Here is a 21,558-nt window from a genome sequence, read left to right as displayed (position 1 = left end):
TTTGGTTAAACTGCAGAAAAGCTCTCAAGAGTTTAGCTGGGGGAGTGTAGACATTGTCAGCCTGCATAGTGGAAATGCACTGATGACGTGACTTGTTTGAGCAAACAGCTTTGCAAATCTACATCTTGACAGACAGGTAGGACAGCCTATCATTATGCTGGGATAAAACAATTTGATTGGACAAAGTTTTTTTGGTCCTAGAACTTTCACAGATTACATAAATACATATACAGTAGAAGTCAGAATTATTAACCCTCTTAAATTATTCTTGCCTCATCTGTAAACAAATATTATTAATGTAAATAATAATTAGAATGTAATGGAAAATATGCTGTCTTAAGGCATCACTGGTGCCGTTTCCGATCATCGTTAATGCAGTGCAAAGTAAGGCTCAAGAATGGGTTTGAAAACGATTACATAGTCTGAATGTCAATTTCGATTACTTTTTGATTCATCGCCCAGCCCTGCTAAAAATATTGACCTTATACCGGTTTTTAAAAAATTAAAACAGCTTTTATTTTAGTCAAAATGAAACAAAAATGACTTTCTCCAGAAGAAAAAATATTATCAGACATACTGTGGAAAATTCCTGTTAAACATCATTTGGGAAATAATTGAAAAAGAAAAGAAATTCACATAAGGGCTAATCATTTTGACTTCAACTGAAAGTCACACATTTAGACCACTTAACTTAATGAAGTGCTGTCCAGATGTGAAGAGACTTTCAGACAGCATTACAAAAGTGTTTTTTGAATCAAATCACTTACACCTTCAGCTTATAAAGACCAGGACACACCAAGCCGACAGTCACCTTAAATAAGTATGTTTAGCGTACATTTTTAAGTCATGCTAAAAGGAGCAGTGTGAACATTCTTTAAAGCATCCACTTTTATCCCATTCAGAATAAAACACTAGGTTAAATTATATCAAAGTGAGTATATAATGATGGAATGTTTATGATGCTACCATTAGAGGACTTACAGTAAATGTAAATAAGCAGCGTAAAACATTCTTCCAAATATCTTTTTTACTATGCTCTGTATAATAAAAAAAGCCTTACAGGTATGCAATTTCTGTATTTTTTAGGTGATTTGACAGAAACTATATGCACATTTGTGGTACTTTTAAAGGTTATATGTAAATGAGCAGCATAAATATTCTTCCAAATATATTCTTTTTGATTATGTTCTGCATAAAAAGCCATACAGGCTCGTAATTTTTAGGTGATTTGGCAGAAACTTTATGCACGTTTGTGGTACTTTTAGAAGTTATACGTAAATGAGCAACATAAACATTCCTCCAAATATCTTTTTTATTACGTTCTGTATAAAAAAAGCCATAAAGGTTTGTAATTTTTGTAACTCTTAGGTGATTTGACACAAACTATATGCATGTTTGTGGTACTTTTAGAAGCTATATGTAAATGAGCAGCGTAAACATTCTTCCAAATATCTTTTTTTATTATGTTCTTTATAATAAAAAAAAAACTATATAGGTTTGTAATTTTTATAATTTTTGAGTGAACTGACAAAAACTATATGCTTGTTCGTGGTACTTTTAGAAGTTATATGTAAAATGAGCAGCATGAACATTTTTCGATATGTTTTACAAAATAAAAAAAGTCGTAAAGTATTAGAACTGTATGAAGGAGTGTGATCATTGCATAGTGGTCACTAACTGAACTCCTATGCCTTTGCACAAGTGACTCAAGGGGGAATAAAACTACTAATCTCATTTCCTCTTCAATCTGACCACACACACACACACACACACACACACACACACACACACACACACACACACACACTATTAACTAATAACACTTTCCCCATTCTGCCAAAAGCACTAGTACTACGATCTTGTTGGCACTATGTACTTATTGGCAGTACAAGCTTATTGGCGCTCCTTGGCCTTATCTAAGTGCTTGATTTATATGTTTTGCTATTAACGCAAGTATCGGTCAAAACCAGTAAATCCAGCATGGCATGACAGCTTCAGCCAAAAAAACCCTTTCTCATTAGCTGGTCTTTTGTGCTTGTGAATTTACCCAAAGCTCTTCTTTATGCTAAAGCTTTTCTTGACCATTTGGACAAACTTAAAATAAGAATCATCAATATCCCCCTCAAAAAAATCACTTCAGTGTAATGTGTTCAATTCTGAATGTAAAATGTGCAAGAAGGTTTAAATAATTAGCCTCTAATTAATGTTAAATTAAAAACCCAGGAAATAAACTTGCTCTCTGAAAGGTTTGCAAATCAGTGTGAATCTGACACTGCCCTCAATGATGAAATCTTCAGTGATGAAATCTGTTCGTCCCACAAGACATTAACAATGATATTTCCCTATTGGACGATCTACACCTGGTTTCTTTCATAATAAGCTTGTCTAAATCAACTTGAATGAGATTTTTGTGTCTGTATGAAAGATTATCTAAATAATAATAAATAAATTGCTAATGTATTTTTTATGACAGGAACAGGTAATAAAATATAATGTAATGTAATATATTATGATGTGATATATAATATAATATAATATAATATAATATAATATAATATAATATAATATAATATAATATAATATGATATAATATAATGTGATATATAATAAAATTTAATATAATATAATTTCATTTTATGTGATATAATATGATATAATATTATATAATATAATATATTATGATGTGATATATAATATAATATAATATATTATAATATAATATAATATAATATAATATAATATAATATAATATAATATAATATAATATAATATAATATAATATAATATAATATAATTTCATTTGATATGATATGATATGATATAATATAATATCATATAATATAATATGATGTGATATATAATATAATATAATTTCATTTTATATGATATAATATGATATAATATAACATAATATATTATGATGTGATATATAATATAATATAATTTCATTTGATATAATATAATATAATATAATATATATAATATAATATAATATAATATAATATAATATAATATAATATAATATAATATAATATAAAATAAAATAAAATAAAATAAAATATAATAAATGTTTAGTTAATTAAGAATGTATTAATTTAGTGTAATTATTATGATAATTGTGTAATTATATATTATTGTATTATAATTTATAATTATAGTTGAATTAATCTATTTATTTTCAGGGGCAAAAAACGCTTTAAAAATGGCACTTAAATCTGGTTTTCCCCGACCACGAGAATATTGAAAGAATACGAATGTGAATATGAAAGAACGAGAAAGAAAGAAGTGGAATAAATCAAATAAATCTTTGATGCTGCATTTCACTGGCTGCAGAGTATTTTAAGAAACATCTCAGAGACAGAAACTTACAAGATTTTAGAATCACCAGCACAAGCTAAGTGGCATCTTTTTTGTTAATGCATTACTTAATGCAAAGAGATGCATTACAATGAAGATATGGATGCTGAATTGCTTAAAATCCACTAGTAATACAGTAATTTAACAATTCACTGATGCAAGGTCATAAGACTGAGTGCTACAACTTCTTTATTCCAACAAATATGGACAAAAAGTGCAGAATCAGACATTTACTAATAACAACGTGAAAAGCAAATGCACTGAAAGCCTTCAAACCTAATCTGTAAATGACATTTCTGCTGAGAATGCTAGTAAACTCATAACTCTCACGATATGCTCTGGATGATTTTATGACACTTGATGTATGCTGAAAAATGTCCCTTCAACTTAGTGTTGTCTATTCGACTTGCTAATAAACTGTGAACAGCTACTGTTAAAACCAGGTCAACAAGTCACTGACAGGATTTCATGGCGTGATTTGATTAAGCCAGTGAGAAATGGAGAGGATGCGGTGCTATTGAAGATAATCCGATTGTAATTCTATGGTAATGGATATCATTTCAAGTGCAACGTGTCGAGTGTTAGTCGGGAAGAGAGGAAGTGTTAAGAAACTCACTGACTTTTATAACAGCAGAACCATATCAAATAACAGTTTTAAAAAGTCAAAGAAAAGTTACCTGGATTTCCCTGGCATGATATATGATAATCAACCCAAGTAGAATGATTGTAGAAAGGCTTATCAGGCATTTTAGGGCTAAAGAATAAAGTGACTCCTGAAAAAAGGAAGAAAAAGATACAGTAAGTAATTTGTATTAGTTAAAACATACCTCATAATTGCATGTTGATTAAATCTATAAAACATCAGCAACAGCATAACAACAGCAAAAACTTACAATGTACAGGTGAAGTCAAAATTATTAGCCCCCCCTTGAATTTTTTTTCCTTTTTCAAATATTTCCCAAATGATGTTTAACAGAGAAAGGAAATTTTCACAGCATGTCTGATAATATTTTTTATTCTGGAGAAAGTCTTATTTGTTTTATTCCGGCTAAAATAAAAGCAGTTTTTATTTTTTTTTTAAACATTTTAAGGTCAAAATATTAGCCCCTTTAAGCTTTATTTTGTTTCGATAGTCTACAGAACAAACCATCGTTATACAATAACTTGCCTAAATTCCGTAACCTGCTTAGTTAACTTAATTACCTAGTTAAGCCTTTAAATGTCGCATTAAGCTGTATAGAAGTGTCTTGAAAAATATCTAGTCAAATATTATTTACCGTCATCATGGCAAAAATTAAAATAAATCAGTTATTAGAAATGTGTTATTAAAACTATTATGTTTAGAAATGTGTTGAATAAATCTCTTCTCCGTTAAACAGAAATTGGGGAAAAAATAAACAGGGGGGCTAATAATTCTGACTTCAAAGGTACTTTTAATCATTCTGAGAGATAGTTTGAGTCTGAGGGATAGTTCACCCAATTCTGTTATCATTTACTCATCCTTCACTTGTTTAAAAAACTATTGAACTACTGGAAAGAAACTGGAAAGAATAAAAGTGAAGATATTGTGAAAAATGCTGATAGCTGCCACCCATTGACTTCCATAGTAATTTTTCCTCTACTATGGAAGTTGATTGGGTTACAGCAACCAGCATTTTTCAAAATATCTTCTTGTGTTTTTAGCAAAAGAGGAAAAGTGACTTTAAAGTGCCCAAGAAATCAAAACTAATGGTATCATTTTGTTAGTTCACATTACTAGTATTGTGGTGAACAATTCATCTGTGCATGTCATTAAGAAAAAAATAGTTTTCCCTTCTAATTTTTAATTGAAATCTAAAAATGCACTTCCTGTTTTTCTCTGTTCAGTTGTCAGATTATGCCCTCCAGCTGTCAGCTTTGACAACAAAGAGTAAAGGTGAGCAAGAGGTGTCTCTCCCTAACCCTTTTTTCCAGATTTTTCTGAATGAATTGATTACTCATTCAGCTCAGTAGAAAGAAACAAGCCACGCCCACTGTTTTCTCATTTAATGTTCCATTTCTCTAGGAACTGCGTCACAATACGTAAAAACTAATTGTAAATAAATAATTGATGATGTAACTATGATTTTTGGGTGAGCTTTCCCTTTAATCATTTGCATATGACCATTGCACAATATAAATAGATAGTTCAACTAAGTTAAAATTAGCTGTTTATTCACTCATCCACACTCAAAAAAAAAAAAGTGCTGTTTGTTCAAACTACTGAAGTAACATGAGCTGAAACAACACAATTCTTCAGTTTTTTTTACAATTCTTAAGTTTTTTTTTTTTTTGGAACAAGTTAATTGTTTTATGTTCAATTCACTTAAATTTGTAACTTACTACAAATAACTAATTACTAAACTCGTAAGTTAACTTAATTCCTTTATGTTGACAAAATACAAGTTGATTGTGTGGAACCCAGCATTTTTTAAAGTGCATGGAAATCCAGGCTCAAACAAATACCTTTGCTGCTTGTTCAAACTAAATATTGAAAATGAGCTGAAACGACACAATTCTTACTTTTATTTTATTTTTACAGTGCATGATTTTGCTGACTTTTCTTCAGTTGAATAATGAAGAAGATTTTAGCTAGAACTTTAGTGATTTGCATTGTTCAAGCAAATATTCACAAAAACTTTGAGAGTCAAAAACATAAAACAAAATGAATTCCCTTGATTCCCAATGATACATTGAGTTTTAATGAAAAAAGCACTCGCCTTGCAGAAGCTGTGAATGTTGAAGACGTTTAGTTTCTTGCACAGATGATCAATTCTTTTATTAGGTCTCAGTGTATCACAGAAATTCATTTTGCATTGTTTATGTTTTGTTGACTCTCAATGTGCCTTTACACTGAAAAAAAAACAATTGTTACATTTACAACTTTTTTTTTTAAGTTAATTAGTTGCAAACAATTTATATAGGCTGAATTTAAACAAGGTAAGTTGAACATTATTAAATGTATTTCCTAGTGATGGGCTGCAGCTGGAAGGGCATCCTTCCTGTGTAAAACATATGCTGGATAAGTTGGCGGTTCATTCCGCTGTGGCGACCCCAGATTAATAAAGGGACTAAGCCAAAAAAAAATGAGTGGATGAATTATTAAATTGAATGTGTTTGTTTAAATTCAGCCCATATAAATTGTTTCCAACCACTCACCTTAAAAATAATTGTAAATGCAATGATTTTTTTTCAGTGTAGACGTTGACCTTCATTATATGACAGCAAGGACCCCAGTTTCATTTAAAAAAAATCCACCATTGTATACGCCTGAGAGTGGCTAAATTAACAGCAAATGTTCTTATTTGGGTGAACTGTCTCTTTAAATGAAATCTGTGATGCAGTTTTACTATGTGTCAGCATATTTTCAGTTCCCCTTCGGTTGGGGAACTTCAGTGCCATGAATGGGAGGATTCGGATCAGAAGCCGCTTATCTGGAGAGTATTGAACGGGCCAATGAATGAAATTAATTGGCAGCGTAAGCTTGCGCAGGTGTGCGACATCTGCAATTATCTCAGCATATAAGCACACCTGAGCCAGCAGACGCCATCCTTTTCGCTTCAGATCCTTTCTGAGTGAGTCGATGAGGGTTCCTCTTGCTGATCAGCACTTCAGAGCGAACGAGTGTGTCTCCCGGTCCAGAGTGGGTCTTCGCGGTGGCAGACGGTCGAGCTGGGTTACTCCCTTGCCTGCGGTTCTTTGGGTCCGGTCCTCCAGAGCGGTGCGTATAGTTGCAACTTTCCTAAAAGAGCAACACAGTCGTGCAGCACGTCCTTTTCAGGATGGCGCTCCGACTGTGCGTTTCTGGATGCGGGGGTTTCCTGTCTCCGGATGATGGACACGATCACTGCATTGCATGTTTGGGGGTCCAGCATGTTAATGCGGTGCTCGCGGGCGGTTCATGTCGTCATTGCGATGCCATGACCGTTGCACAGCTAAGATCGCGGCTAACTTTCGCAAGAGAGCGAGCCACCCCAGTTGCCTCCTGTTCTAAAAAAGCAGCGGGCGCTCGGGCAGATCTGAGGGTTTCAGCGGGAGCTAATCCGCCGCCCACGGGCTCGCGGACCTCTCGCTCCTCACGGCGCTCCATCCAAGCTTCGGGTGGTGAGAGTGATCCGTCTAACCAGATGGTAGCTCTCACACTCGCTGACACCGGAGATCAGATGTCCTCCGCGGCATCGGAGGGTGGGCTTTCACTGTCCGACGAAGATCCGGACCCGCTCGCCCCCTCCGGGCAGGTGAGCGCTGTCAAATCGGATCCTGAAGCGGACATGTTAGCCGTGCTTTCCCGGGCTGCTTCGGCCGTGGGGTTGGAGATGGTTTATCCCCCAGCTCCGCGGCCGGACCGACTAGATGGGTGCTACGTAGAGGACCAGAAGGCGAAGCCTTCGAAGCCTCTCGTCCCCTTCTTCCCGGAAGTGCACAGTAGGCTCACGCAGTCCTGGAGGGCACCTTTCTCTGCCCGTGCTGCGAGTGCCTCCGCCCTCACCGCCCTTGACGGCGGAGCTGCCAGGGGGTATGAGGCGATCCCGTCAGTGGAGCGCGCTATCGCGGTCAATCTTTGTCCGCGCGGCGCCTCTACGTGGCGGGGTTTGCCCCGCCTCCCGTCCAAAGCCTGTAGGTTGTCTGCCTCCCTCGGAGCCAGAGCTTATAAGGCTGCGGGCCAGGCTGCTTCTGCTTTGCACGCGATGGCCACCTACCAGCGCTACCAAGCGCAGGCGCTGGCCGAGCTGCATGAGGGCGGGTCCAACCCATGCTTATTACATGAGCTGCGCACCGCGACCGACTATGCTCTTCGGACTACTAAGTCCGCCGCGTGTGCGCTGGGGAGGACGATGTCCACACTTGTGGTTCAGGAACGCCACCTCTGGCTAAACCTGGCCGATATGCGCGACGTTGACAAAGTTCGCTTTCTTGACTCGCCCATATCCCAGGCTGGCCTGTTCGGCGACACCGTCGGTGAATTCACCCAGGAATTCAAGGCGGTGAAAGAGCAGTCGGATGCGATGGGCAATGTCATCTATCGGCGTGGCCGTAAGCCCGCTCCGCCCGCCGAGCCATCCACCTCCGCTGTTCCTCGCCGAGGGCGCCCGCCAACGAGTGCTGCCCCGCCCCCGCCTGCGCCTCCGGCCAAGCGGGCGCGGCGTTCACCTCGAAAGCAGGCAGCCCCTCCTGCCCAGGGCGCCGTTAAGTCCGGTAAACGGACCGCGAAGCGTCCCTGAGACAGGCCATCCGGAGAAGAGGAAACTTGCTCTTTCCCCGCTGGAGGGCGGGGCCCCGATAACAACGGTACTTTTCAGTGCCACCAAAACATCAGTAAAAGAGCACTTTTTCCCTTCCCCGGATGTGACTGCACGAGTTCTGCCAGTCCGGGACGCGCTGCCTTCCGGCTCGCAGACTCTACGTGCTTCGCCAGTGGCTCACGAGCGCTGGGGGGACGGTCTCCCTTCCCTCAGCCCTCCAGCCCCCTCTCCGGAGTCAGGGTGCGGAGCCAGAGCGAATCGCTCTCCTCCAGCTTTTCCGCGGGACCCTCGTGCTTCCCGGATCAGCACACCCACTCCGCGCTGCCCCACCGCTGGTACGTCAGTGATTGTAGCGATGGCTCCATTAGCGAGGGCTCTGCCTGCCTGGTTAGCGCGGGCCAGCCCCTCGCGGTGGCTCATACGCACAATCAGACTCGGTTACGCGATTCAGTTCGCGAAACGGCCCCCCAAGTTTACGGGCGTGTATTTCTCCAGGGTCAACCCCCTGTCCGCCCCTGTCTTGCGAGAGGAGATTGCTGCCCTCCTGGCGAAGGGTGCAATCGAGCCGGTTCCTCCAGCCGAGATGGAGAGTGGGTTTTACAGCCCATACTTCATCGTACCCAAAAAGAGCGGTGGGTCACGGCCAATCCTAGATCTGCGCGTTTTGAACCGCTGTCTGCACAAGCTGCCGTTCAGAATGCTCACGCAGAGGCGCATTCTCCAATGCGTTCGTCCTCGGGATTGGTTTGCAGCCATAGACCTGAAGGACGCGTATTTCCATGTCTCCATTCTTCCACGCCACCGCCAATTTCTGCGGTTTGCGTTCGAGGGTCGAGCGTGGCAGTACAAGGTCCTCCCCTTCGGGCTCTCTCTGTCTCCGCGGGTCTTCACCAAACTCGCGGAGGGTGCCCTAGCGCCCCTTCGGCTCGCGGGCATTCGCATACTCGGTTATCTCGACGACTGGCTGATTTTAGCCCACTCGCGGGAGCAATTGATTATGCACAGGGACGAGGTGCTTCGGCATCTCCGCCTACTGGGGCTTCAGGTCAACCGAGAAAAGAGCAAACTCGCCCCCGTGCAGAGGATTTCTTTTCTCGGGATGGAGCTGGACTCGATCACCATGGTAGCGCACCTCTCCGAGGAACGCGCTCGCCTGTTGCTGAACTGTCTGAGGGAGCTCGACAGCAAACTAGTGGTCCCACTGAAGTTCTTTCAGAGGCTCCTGGGGCATATGGCATCCGCAGCCGCCGTCACGCCGCTCGGGTTGCTCCATATGAGACCACTTCAGCACTGGCTTCACGATCGGGTCCCCAGACGCGCATGGCACGCGGGCACACACCGGGTCTCGGTTACTGCGCTGTGTCGCCGCGCCCTCAGCCCTTGGAACGACCCCTCGTTCCTACAGGCCGGTGTGCCTCTAGGACAGGCGTCCAGCCATGTTGTTGTTTCAACAGACGCTTCCAACACGGGTTGGGGGGCCGTGTGTCGCGGGCATGCGGCTGCGGGCCTCTGGAAGGGTGCCCAGCTGCATTGGCATATCAATCGCCTAGAGCTGTTGGCAGTGTTCCTCGCTCTCCACCGCTTTTTACCGGTGCTGGAGCGGCAACACGTGCTGGTCAGGACGGACAGTACGGCGGCGGCGGCGTATATCAACCGCATGGGGGGTATGCGCTCTCGCCGCATGTCTCAGCTCGCCCGCCGTCTGCTCCTCTGGAGTCACCCGCGGCTGAAATCGCTGCGCGCCATTCACGTCCCAGGCACGCTCAATCGTGCAGCCGATGCGCTCTCACGACAGCTGTTACGCCCTGGAGAATGGAGACTCCACCCCGAGTCTGTTCAGCTGATATGGGCGCGATTCGGGGAGGCCCAGATCGATCTGTTTGCTTCCCCCGAGAACGCTCACTGCCAGTTGTTTTTTTCCCTGACCGAGGGCTCTCTCGGCACGGATGCACTGGCCCACAGCTGGCCTCGGGGCATGCGCAAATATGCGTTTCCCCCAGTGAGCCTGCTCGCGCAGTTTCTGTGCAAGGTCAGGGAGGACGAGGAACAGGTTCTGCTAGTTGCGCCCCTTTGGCCCAACCGGACCTGGATATCAGAGCTCTCACTCCTCGCGACGGCCCTCCCCTGGCGGATCCCTTTGAGAGAGGACCTACTCTCTCAGGGACAGGGCACCATCTGGCACCCTCGCCCCGATCTTTGGAACCTCCACGTGTGGTCCCTAGACGCGAGGAAGACTTAGGTAACCTACCGACTGCGGTGGTTAATACCATCACTCAGGCTAGAGCCCCCTCCACGAGGCGCGCCTACGCCCTGAAGTGGAGTCTATTCACTGAATGGTGCGTCTCTCGCAGAGAAGACCCCCGAAATTGCCAGATTAGTGTTGTGCTCTCTTTCCTTCAAGAGAAGTTGGACAGCAGGCTGTCGCCCTCCACTCTCAAGGTTTACGTGGCCGCCATCTCCGCTTATCATAGCGCGGTAGCTGGCGGCACCGTGGGAAAGCATAACCTGGTCATCCAGTTCCTTAGGGGTGCTAGGCGAATTAATCCATCTCGCCCCCCTCTCATGCCCTCTTGGGATCTCGCCCTCGTTCTCACGAGTCTGCGATCCGATCCCTTTGAGCCACTCGAATCAGTATCTCTAAGATTTCTGTCCCTGAAGACAGCTCTGCTGGTTGCGTTGGCCTCCATCAAGAGGGTCGGGGACCTGGAGGCATTTTCGGTCAGTGACTCGTGCCTGGAATTCGGGCCGGATTACTGTCACGTTATCCTGAGACCCCGCCCCGGTTATGTGCCCAAGGTTCCTACCACCCCCTTTAGAGATCAGGTAGTGAACCTGCAAGCGCTGCCCCCGGAGGAGGCAGACCCAGCCCTTTCTTTACTTTGTCCAGTTCGCGCTCTGCGCATTTATGTGGACCGTACTCAGAATTTTAGATCATCTGAGCAGCTCTTTGTCTGTTATGGCGGTCGGCAGCAGGGAAGTGCCGTATCGAAACAAAGATTATCCCACTGGATTGTGGATGCCATTTCACTCGCTTATTCGAGTCGAGGTCAGCCGTGTCCCCCGGGAGTACGTGCACACTCCACTCGGAGCGTTGCATCCTCTTGGGCGCGTGCACGAGGCGCCTCTCTAACAGACATCTGTAGAGCTGCGGGCTGGGCGACACCCAACACATTTGCAAGGTTTTACAATCTGCGAGTGGAGCCGGTTTCCTCAAGGGTATTAGGTAACCCTTTGGTGATTGAGGAGACAACTCGGTAGGGTGTTGAAACACGCTTGCTGCGCCATTCTCCCTAACACGGAGGTACGTGCGCCTTTTTTATCTGTCAGTAAAGTTCCCCGTCAGGTGAGCCCTACAGATTCCTCCGTGGCCCCCAGCACTGACTCAGCGGAGGAGTCACTTGCTGGCCCACTACGTTGTAGGTCTGCCCGCTGGTCAGCCCGCGTTTTGGGTATAGGTGCCTGCTATGCGTGATCCCCACTAGGCGATCCCATATGCTTATTCCGCCACGGTTAAGTCCCCCCCCCGGGCGGACCCGTGTCTTCCCTCTCCGCTAACCACTCTTTGCTATGCGTACTCCCCCTTTTTAGGGCTAGTCCATAGGTAAATTCTGCCATCTATCCCCCCCTTGGGTAACGGATGGCCTCCGCAGCGTCCTCCCTATCGGGATTGCACGCTTCCCAACGTACTGTCGTATTTCCTAGAATTATCTAGATGCTCACGACTTCCCAAAAAATATATCTAAATCCGTAAAACTTCTGTTGAAGTAGGATAAATTAGGGCCAGGGACACGTTGGAGGACCGCGCCCCCCATGATGTGGGTGCGTCACGCTTGCTTGACTATCTCCTCATCGGGGGTGTTGGTAAGGTGCAGTCATTATGGCGCTTTCCATATTCTCCCATTCATGGCACTGAAGTTCCCCAACCGAAGGGGAACGTTCGAGGTTACAGAAGTAACCCTTCGTTCCCCGAGGAGGGGAACGGAAGTGCCATATTCCGTCGCCATAATGACTGTCCCTTAGCTGTTTGAAAGTCTCTTCAGCTTAAAAGGATGGCGTCTGCTGGCTCAGGTGTGCTTATATGCTGAGATAATTGCAGATGTCGCACACCTGCGCAAGCTTACGCTGCCAATTAATTTCATTCATTGGCCCGTTCAATACTCTCCAGATAAGCGGCTTCTGATCCGAATCCTCCCATTCATGGCACTTCCGTTCCCCTCCTCGGGGAACGAAGGGTTACTTCTGTAACCTCGAACGTTCTTTTCAGTCTCAATGTTCAAAAATTACAGCATATTGTTTAGTTGAATTTAACAGCAACAACAACACTGTTGTTTCAAAGACACACGATCATTGATTTTCCTGGGGTTTCTCTTACAGACGAGACACTTGCTGCTCTGCTATTAAACTCATTCTGTGCTCACAGATGTGGATTGTATGATGTGGTTATAATGTAGCAGTAGCTGTTTAGTGCTTATATCAACTATAGATATAGTGAAAATATATGAATGTCATCATTTGGCAGCTCTGTGGCAAATTGACTTGCAGTAATGCATTTCTTCTTGGGACTTTTATGGTACTGCAGTTACAGTATTTTATGAGCATTCAAATGCCATTATAGGTAAATAGCACAATTCTTATTTATTTTCCCAACAATAATAACAATAAACATGACTAAAAAAGGGATGATATGCTATAATTAAATAACTTTTAAAGCGTTTCCACTTTTTGCAAGTATATGTTAACATTTACAAAAAGGATGTTTTAATGTTTGTAGCAGTCCAGCATTTCCTTTAGCAATCACAAGCAGTTCTGTCATTTTTTTTTGCATTGATATAAATTATTCATGAAAGACACATGAATTTTAATTAGAGAGAAAAATGTTTTGGCCATTTGCCATTTGTATACAGCATAACAGTTTTATATTTTATTATTCAAACTAATTTGTGTAATTAAATCTATTGTGAAAAAAAAAGTTTATAATGTGAAAACTATTACAAATGGACATGAATTTAATTAGAATTTAAAAATATATAATGTACAAAAACAACTTTTTTAAAATTCTGATATGGTAGAACAGTATTTAAGCAACGCAAAATAAAATGTGAAAATAAACATGTTTCTAATGTTAAAGCTTTCATCATCGATATAATTGGGTAAAAATAAAATTATGTATTTAGCCACTTTCCACTTACCTATCCTTTAATTTTTTCAATCTCTTTTTAAATTATTACGTAAGAAAACACTATGGTGAAAGAAGCATGTTTCTTATTTCACATACTTCTACCATTAATATTCATATCACTTTGTTACTGGAAGTATTTTATGTAAAACTAAATCTAATATAAAAAGCTATACAATACAAACCAATTTAATTCTAAAATTATTTGATTATAAAATAGTTATAGAATATTTTCTATTTCAGTATAACACACTTTTTTTATTGGTTTTTGGATTAGTTTGTATGTAAATGTATTTACTTAATATTAATTAAAGTACAATACTGTTTCTAGTCATTTTCTATTTATCAAAACTATTATGAAAAGAAGTGTTTTATATTATAAAAGAAATATGAGAGCAGTTTTAATAACTTTTCTTTGTTATTTAAACTATTTTACATGTGAAATAACTGTTCCAACATCAATTTCTTATAAAGGTCTCCAATTATTTGTTTTTTCACCTGTCCATTATTTTACTTCTAGAATTATTTACTAACTTGAATAATAATGTTAATAATAAAAGACAATGTGAAAAAACTATCCGTCAAAAGTGACCGTCCAGAAAACGTGACCTTGCCACGATTCTCCATTCCCTCATCCGCTCCGCACACTTTCCAAACTTGTAGTTGTCTCTCTCTCTCTCTCTCTCTGTTTCTCTCTCTCTCTCTCCCACTCCCTCTCTCCCTTAATGAATTCTGACCTACATGGGGGAACCTGCAGGATTTGGCGACTATTAAGTTACACACCTTTCCGTAGGCTCCCCAAGAGAGTTCAGTTTCAATGACCATCACCACGATCCCAAACATCCCAAAGATGAGCGCGTAGTCGCTGAGCCGCTTCCTCTTCTCGAACAGGGCCCTCCGGTGCCCGAGCTTCTGCCCGATGTTCTGGTTCTTCTTCTTGCCCGATTTGCTGCCGCTGTGGCTACATCCACCGCCTCCACCTCCTCCTCCTCCGTCCCCCGTGGCGTAAGGCATGAGGGTGCTGGAGTTGTTCTCCGGCTTGGAGGCGAGTGTGTCGGACGCGTCCGCCGCAGAGACGGGCTGCAGTGGCTGGGACTCCGAATCAAACTCGTGCAGGTTCCTGCGGGACGAGCTCAAGTTGCTGAGCGGCCGCATCACGCCGCCGTTGTATCTGCAGCTGCTCATGGCTATTTGGGTGTAAGAGTTACTCTCTCTGTGGCTGCTGGCCGGACTGCCCCGAATCTGCTGCCGGTTGTGGTCGCGATGAGGATGATGATGGTGGTGATGATGATGTCTGGATGAACTACCATGACTAGAGGGCGTGAACTCGCTGTACTGAGCGCCTTGCCTTGTTGAAGATGAGACGGACGGTGTCCTTAAAGTTCCCAGCGGCGTCCCGTGCAAAGGCTGGCTTTTTCTGGCATCCTCGCAGGTGGAGGAGTTGTTGCAGGTGCAGTGCCTGATGGAGCGCTCTTCCTCCCGCCCGCAGTAGTGCTGGTACTTACAGTGCTGCTGCTGCTGCTGCTCTGGATAGAAATTGTTCTGCAACTGCAATGGGGTTTCCATGTCAGAGCTGCTGCTTAAAGCGGAGCCCCGTGCTTGCACCCTACCGAGGGGGCGTTGTGATGAGTAACGGAGGATAGAAGCTGGCGCGAGGATGGACCCACGTCGGCTCCTGTAGAAGTGCGAGCGAGCTTCCGATTGGTCGGCGACCCAAAACAACTGGCCTGACGTCAGGCGGGGAAGGTGGCAACATGCAGTTCAAATGTGCGGGCATTCACATCCACAACTCGCTGCTCTCTGGCTTTTCCTTTGGGCTGAGAGATTAATGGATTTCATTTAGATAATATTTATGGTTTCTTTACGTTTGTTTGTGTTACAATCCACATAAAATGTCTAGAATTAAAAGTAGATTTTTATGTTTATAAGAGTATTAAAAATGTAAACAAATCAGCAATAAATAAAACTCATCAACGTTACATTTTCCAGACATTGTTTCTTTGATATTCAAAACTTACATTTTTCACTCATTTTCCTTTGTTTTATTTATTGATCTATCGGTGGTCACATTGAAATGAACCACCAATTACCATCAGCTACAACCATCAACCCTCTGTGCCGGGAAACACTCATACACCCTCCTATTCACATATTCATACGTTATGGCAAATTTAGTTGATCCAATTCACCTATACAAGATCTTTGGACTGTAAGGAAACCAGAGCACTTTGAACTCCACACAGAAATGCCTCCTGACCCAGCCGTGACTCGAACCGGCGACCTTCTTGCTGTGAGGTGACAGTGCTAACCACAGAGCCACAATTAAATTGCACCATACAATTAAATTGATTAAAATAAATTAAAGTAATATATTATTATACTAAGAATAAAATATAACAGGTGCAATAAAAAAAACTAAGAAAACAAAACTTTATTTTAATTGAAAATAATGGTTTCTGATGGCCATAAATAAGAATAAAATAATAATAATGATACTTCTGTATACGGATCAAATAATACTAGCAAAATTAATTTAATGTTATATTTTTATACAATTATATACATTGTTTTATTATTATATTATTCATTAATTATATTATTATATTAATTATATTATTGTGTGTATGCATGTGTGAATTAAACAAATATTGATTAACAGATTTTTTTGGGGGGAGGCAATTAAACAAATTCACAATTTACGTATGGCATCTACAGCTAAATATAAAACAGTATTTAATAATCCACTTTTTGTAATTTAATAAAATCAAATAATTTGCAATTCAATTATTGCTTTATTTATTTATTTATTGTTCAGAACGGATTGATAAAGGTCCAATTTATATCTGTCAACACTCCGTCATGAGCCTCTTCGTTATTAACAAAATTTAATAAAAGTATCAACTAAAAAGTATCTTTCTCGTATAACACAAAAGACAGTGATGTTACCTGCATATGTTACCTTTTATCAACAATGCTTGAACAACGACAGAAAGGCATTAAACCTTTTTTTATTACACAAAAGACTGAGATAACTATCATTGTTGCTACATTCACAATCTTTCCATCCCCATTAATAATAATAATACAACATATATAAACAAATAAAATAACACAAATTAACAAATAAAATAAATGATAAAGGGGCAGTGTGTAGCACAATCGCCTCACAGAAAGAAGGTCGCTGGTTCGTGCCCCAGCTGGGTCAGTTGCCATTTCAGTGTGGAGTTTGTATGTTCGGTACAGGTGAACTGGGTAAGCTAAATTGTCCAGTGTATGTTAATGAGTGTGTTGGGTGTTTCCCAGTGATGGGTTGCAGTTGGAAGGGCATCCGCTGCGTAAAATATGCTTGATAAATTGCCCGTTCATTCTGCTGTGGTGACCCCAGATGGGGTAAAGGGACTAAGCCAAAAAGAAAATGAATGATGAACGAATGAATGAATAAATGATAAAGAAAATTAAGTAGCAGGGGAGTTGAAGTTCTCAAAATATGAAACCAAAATCCTCTAATGATGAATATAAATATCTTGATTTTGACTTTTTATCACTCTGAATGTCTTCAAATACAGTTGAAGTCAGAATTATTAGCCCCCCTTTGATTTTTTTTTTTCTTTTATCAATATTTCCCAAATGATGTTTAACAGGGCAAGGACATTTTCACAGTATGTCTGATAATATTTTTTCTTCTAGAGAAAGTCTTATTTATTTTATTTAGGCTAGAATAAAAGCAGTTTTAAATGTATTATAAACCATTTTAGGGTCAAAATTATAAGCCCCTTTAAGCTATTTTTTTTTCAATAGTCTACAGAACAAACCATCATTATACAATAACTTGCCTAATTACCCCAACCTGCCTAGTTAACCTAATTAACCTAGTTAAGCCTTTAAATATCACTAAGCTGTATAGAAGTGTCGTGAAAAATATCCAGTAAAATTTTATTTACTGTCATCATGGCAAAGATAAAATTTTATTTACTGTCATCATGGCAAAGATAAAATAAATCTGTTATTAGAAATTAGAGTTTTTAAAACAATTATGTTCAGAAATGTAAAAAAAAATCTCTCCATTAAAAGGATATTGGGGAAAATATAAACAGGAGGGCTAATAATTCTGACTTCAATTATATATATCACAGATTCTTCTTCAAACACCAGTAGTATTGGGGGAATTTTGAAAAATGTACATTAATAAATGTAAAATTTTATTATCTGGAGAAAATAGCCTATACTACACGAATCAGAATGAATTGTTTTAGTGAACCGATTCCAAAGCTCCGATTCTCTAAGACGAATCAAACTCGCCACTACAGTCACAATCCACGTGCACCTGACTACATTTAAAGCCTGGATTTATTGTACTCTTAAAAACAAAAAAACAAACAATAAAAATCATTACAACAACAGAAATGACAGAAAACAAGTCCACTGAACAACCACACGTATAATCCTTAATGATTAAACACTGCCTTCCTTTCCAGTGCATATTGCGTAACACTCACACAATCGCTGGCACGCCTAAATCATAACAATATTCATCTCGATGTCAATACAAGTGTGTGTTTATTGTCTTAATCTTCATTAAGCCCAGCACGTGTGGAAGTCGCTGCAGTGTTACCGCAGTCACAGCACGTCACCTCGCAGCGTCAGCAGCATCTGAAAAATCCTTTGTTATTGTTGTCTCGCTTCTTGCCAACTTGCATCGTTATGAAGCGAGATCAAGCTGCCGTCAGTCTGTCAGTCAATCACCGAGCAGCTCATTACTAGAGGACTATCAGAGAGTTTGAATGAAAGAAAGATGACTGGATGCGCGCGCCATGTGTTGGAAAACTAGACAGATACTTGAAAACAAGGCAGCTCGGTTTCGTGCTAGACACTCGGAGATGTGTGATGGGTGTACTGTATCTTGCTGCAGATGTTGTTTTTTTGTCTATCATCAGCTGTGCCTCATGTTTGATTTACTCATTTATATTTAAAACATTTCAAATTTGGAGTTAACTATCTTTGATTTATTATTATTATGCAGTTATATTATTGTTATATCATTATACAATTTATCTTACTACAATACATAGTCATAAATCATACAATAATTAAACATAAAATGTAACGTATGCAACGCAATGTAGGCTACATTATCAACTATTAACTGCATAATTGGTCATTTTTATTAAAAATTAAACATGGTTTTTATTTATCTTTATATTTGTAATTTTATGTTAGTAATTAATGATAATATGTGCTTTTTTATATTTCAATAACTAAGTATTACCTAATTTCAAACTATAATATATTATTTAATATATACATATAGGAATAATAACAACAATTATTGTTTTATATTAATAGTTATAATAATAATAATGCTTATTATTATTTATCATTATCATTATAATTATTATTATTATTATTATTATTATTATTATTATTATTATTATTATTATTATTATTATTATCACTACAAAAAAAGGGGGGTATAACTAAAATGTTTTTTTAACTATAGAATCTAAATAAAATACTTGCAACTTCACTGTTTAATTGACGGTATCCTTTGTTTCTAAATAATCGCGCATTTCTTATTATCCTTTTATGAGGGAAAACCTTTCCTTTTCTCGAGTTCACTTCCCTGTACTTCTCTACTACACATGCGTGCCTTCACGGCCACCGTAGTTACAGATGTTACAACCGGTTAGCGTTTGATCAGAACTGTCTTCATTCATTAAATACCGTACAAACAACAAAAGCGGTGAAATATCTCAGACACACGTCACGCAGACTAATGGCCGGAGCTAGCCAGGTTTATCTGTTCATTAGCGGCGGCCGAAACCGACTAGAGGCTGATTATTGACAAAGCGATCATTTATTAGCTCGCCGGTGAACTCTTTGTTATAGTCAGCTGCTTTTATGGTCCCCAAATCAGCTGAAAGCGGGTTGTAGATGGTGGATTCGGGCAGCGACGCGTCAGATGTGGCTCAGTGTATCGATTGAGATGCGTGACATTATGCGTGAAAGTGGATTGAGCTGTTTTTCTAACGCGTAAAGTGAACAATGAGGAGAAAGAAAGGACCAGCATCATCCTCAGATCATGAGGAGCCCCCGGGTAGGATGTGATGAGTTTGACAGTTTCAACTGCTCTTTCGGTATAACGTTACCACAAATGTACTGCTTTAAAATTGTGATGTTAAAATGTACACATTGGTCATTCGAGAATTGGTTAATAAATAAAACAGTATTAATTAAACTGTGCTTCCCAACATGACAAATGTATGATAAACACATGTAATAAATGCTAAATGCAAATGAATTATGCCAATATTACAAAACGTCATCGTTAACTAGAATTTATTTGCATAAATGCATTTATAGATTTACATTCTTTCAGAACCAATTTGAAATGTCAAAATGTTAACTGTAAAATGCTGTCAAATAAATGTTTAAAAAAGGAAAATATTACTTATGAAATCAATAAAAGGGCATTTATCAATTCATTGCATATATACTCTATAACATTTAACATTTGTTGTCATCACTGTAGGTTTTCTGCTGTTTAGAGTTCACTGTCAATATTTCAGTTTTGGACAAATTTTATGATCTACAATTTACATTTAAATGTAAAAGTTCAGTCATTCATCTTGTAGATTTCTTTATGTTGTTATTTGAGCATTCTGAACTAAAGTTCACATTTGTTATTAGTATTTGGTATAGTACATATGCTGTATATTAATAATATACATGTTAAATTTAAACTAAAAAGACGATGCGGTGGCTCAGTTATAGCCTTACAGCAAAATGGTCACTAAATAAATGCAATAAATGCTAAATGCAAATGAATTATGAATCATAAATGCATTTTTAGATTTACATCCTCTCAGAGCCAATTGGAGATGTTTAAAAAATGTTTTTTTTATTTTTTATTTATTTACTGGGAAATAGGGCTGCACAAAATATCATTTTGGTATCGATATCGTAATCAATGTGATCATTCGCAATACTCTCGTCACGAGCATACGCAGTGTTGAGTTTGCATGTGTTTTGATGCCTGTGATTGTATAATGACCTTAAAAGCATTCAGACATAAGAAATTGTACCATAAGTAACTTTAACAGCAATAAATTTAATTGAATTGTTTTTATCATTCAGTTACTGTACTTGAATACTGTTAGACTCTGGAAATGATAAAACACTTTAATTTATTTGCAGCTTCCAGTTGATTATATTTATAGATTGTTACCCATGAAAATACTCACAACATGTGCAAATACAGAAATGCACTGCAAATACTGTAGCACAGACCACAATGAAATTGTGTCGGGGGGTCCCAAAAAGTTTATAGATTGTTTATTAGATTTTATGGAGATGTACTCCCACTGCAGACTCATTCCAATCCATCTAACATTAGAAATTATTTCCAAATACTAAAGATATTCAAGTTATCTGGTGAAATTGTATTCATATCTCAAAATAAAAAAATCTCAGTGCTAGATTTTTCCAATATTGTGCAGCGCTACTGGGAAATCTACTAAAGAAAGTGCAACAGAGTGTATTAAAGGGTTAGTTCACCCAAAAATGAACATTCTGTAATTAATTACTCACATATTTTAGATGAATTCAGAGATCTCCCTTATTCATAGACAGCAAAAGTCCTGAAGCATTCAAAGTCCGGAAAAGAACATTCAGCGGGACTTTTGTGCACCCCAAGAACACGTTTGTGCACAAAAAAACAACAACAGCTGGCAATTCAATTTCTAAGTAAAATAACATCTGTGTTAA

The 21,558-nt window shown here is 39.9% G+C and overlaps 2 protein-coding genes across 13 annotated transcripts in view; one reads left to right on the top strand and one right to left on the bottom strand.

The window, feature by feature from the left end:
* The window catches only part of kcnn2 (potassium calcium-activated channel subfamily N member 2), an 86,646-nt gene extending 71,221 nt beyond the window's left edge, over positions 1-15,425 (bottom strand). For all 8 annotated transcript variants that reach the window (XM_087270418.1, XM_087270414.1, XM_087270412.1 and 5 more), the window contains exons 1-2: positions 14,578-15,425; positions 4,035-4,130 (exon numbers count right to left, since the gene is read on the bottom strand). In XM_087270418.1, coding sequence (XP_087126544.1) covers positions 4,035-4,130; positions 14,578-15,360 — 879 coding nt within the window. In that variant the 5' untranslated portion in view covers positions 15,361-15,425. The remainder of the gene's footprint in view (positions 1-4,034; positions 4,131-14,577) is intronic.
* A 4,008-nt stretch (positions 15,426-19,433) lies between these two features.
* Positions 19,434-21,558, top strand: part of smarcad1b (SNF2 related chromatin remodeling ATPase with DExD box 1b) — a 34,599-nt gene continuing 32,474 nt past the window's right edge. For 2 of the 5 annotated variants that reach the window (XR_015500472.1, XM_087269590.1), the window contains exon 1: positions 19,457-19,888. Coding sequence is in view for 2 of the 5 variants with exons in the window: in XM_087269589.1 (XP_087125715.1) it covers positions 19,874-19,928 (55 nt within the window). In the remaining 3 variants the exon portion in view is untranslated. 5 annotated transcript variants of the gene reach the window in all.

The sequence above is a fragment of the Danio rerio genome, chromosome 10 (genome assembly GCF_052040795.2).
Source record: "Danio rerio strain M-AB ecotype USA chromosome 10, GRCz13ab, whole genome shotgun sequence".
Lineage (NCBI taxonomy): Eukaryota > Metazoa > Chordata > Actinopteri > Cypriniformes > Danionidae > Danio > Danio rerio.
This window is presented reverse-complemented; position numbering and strand designations above follow the sequence as displayed.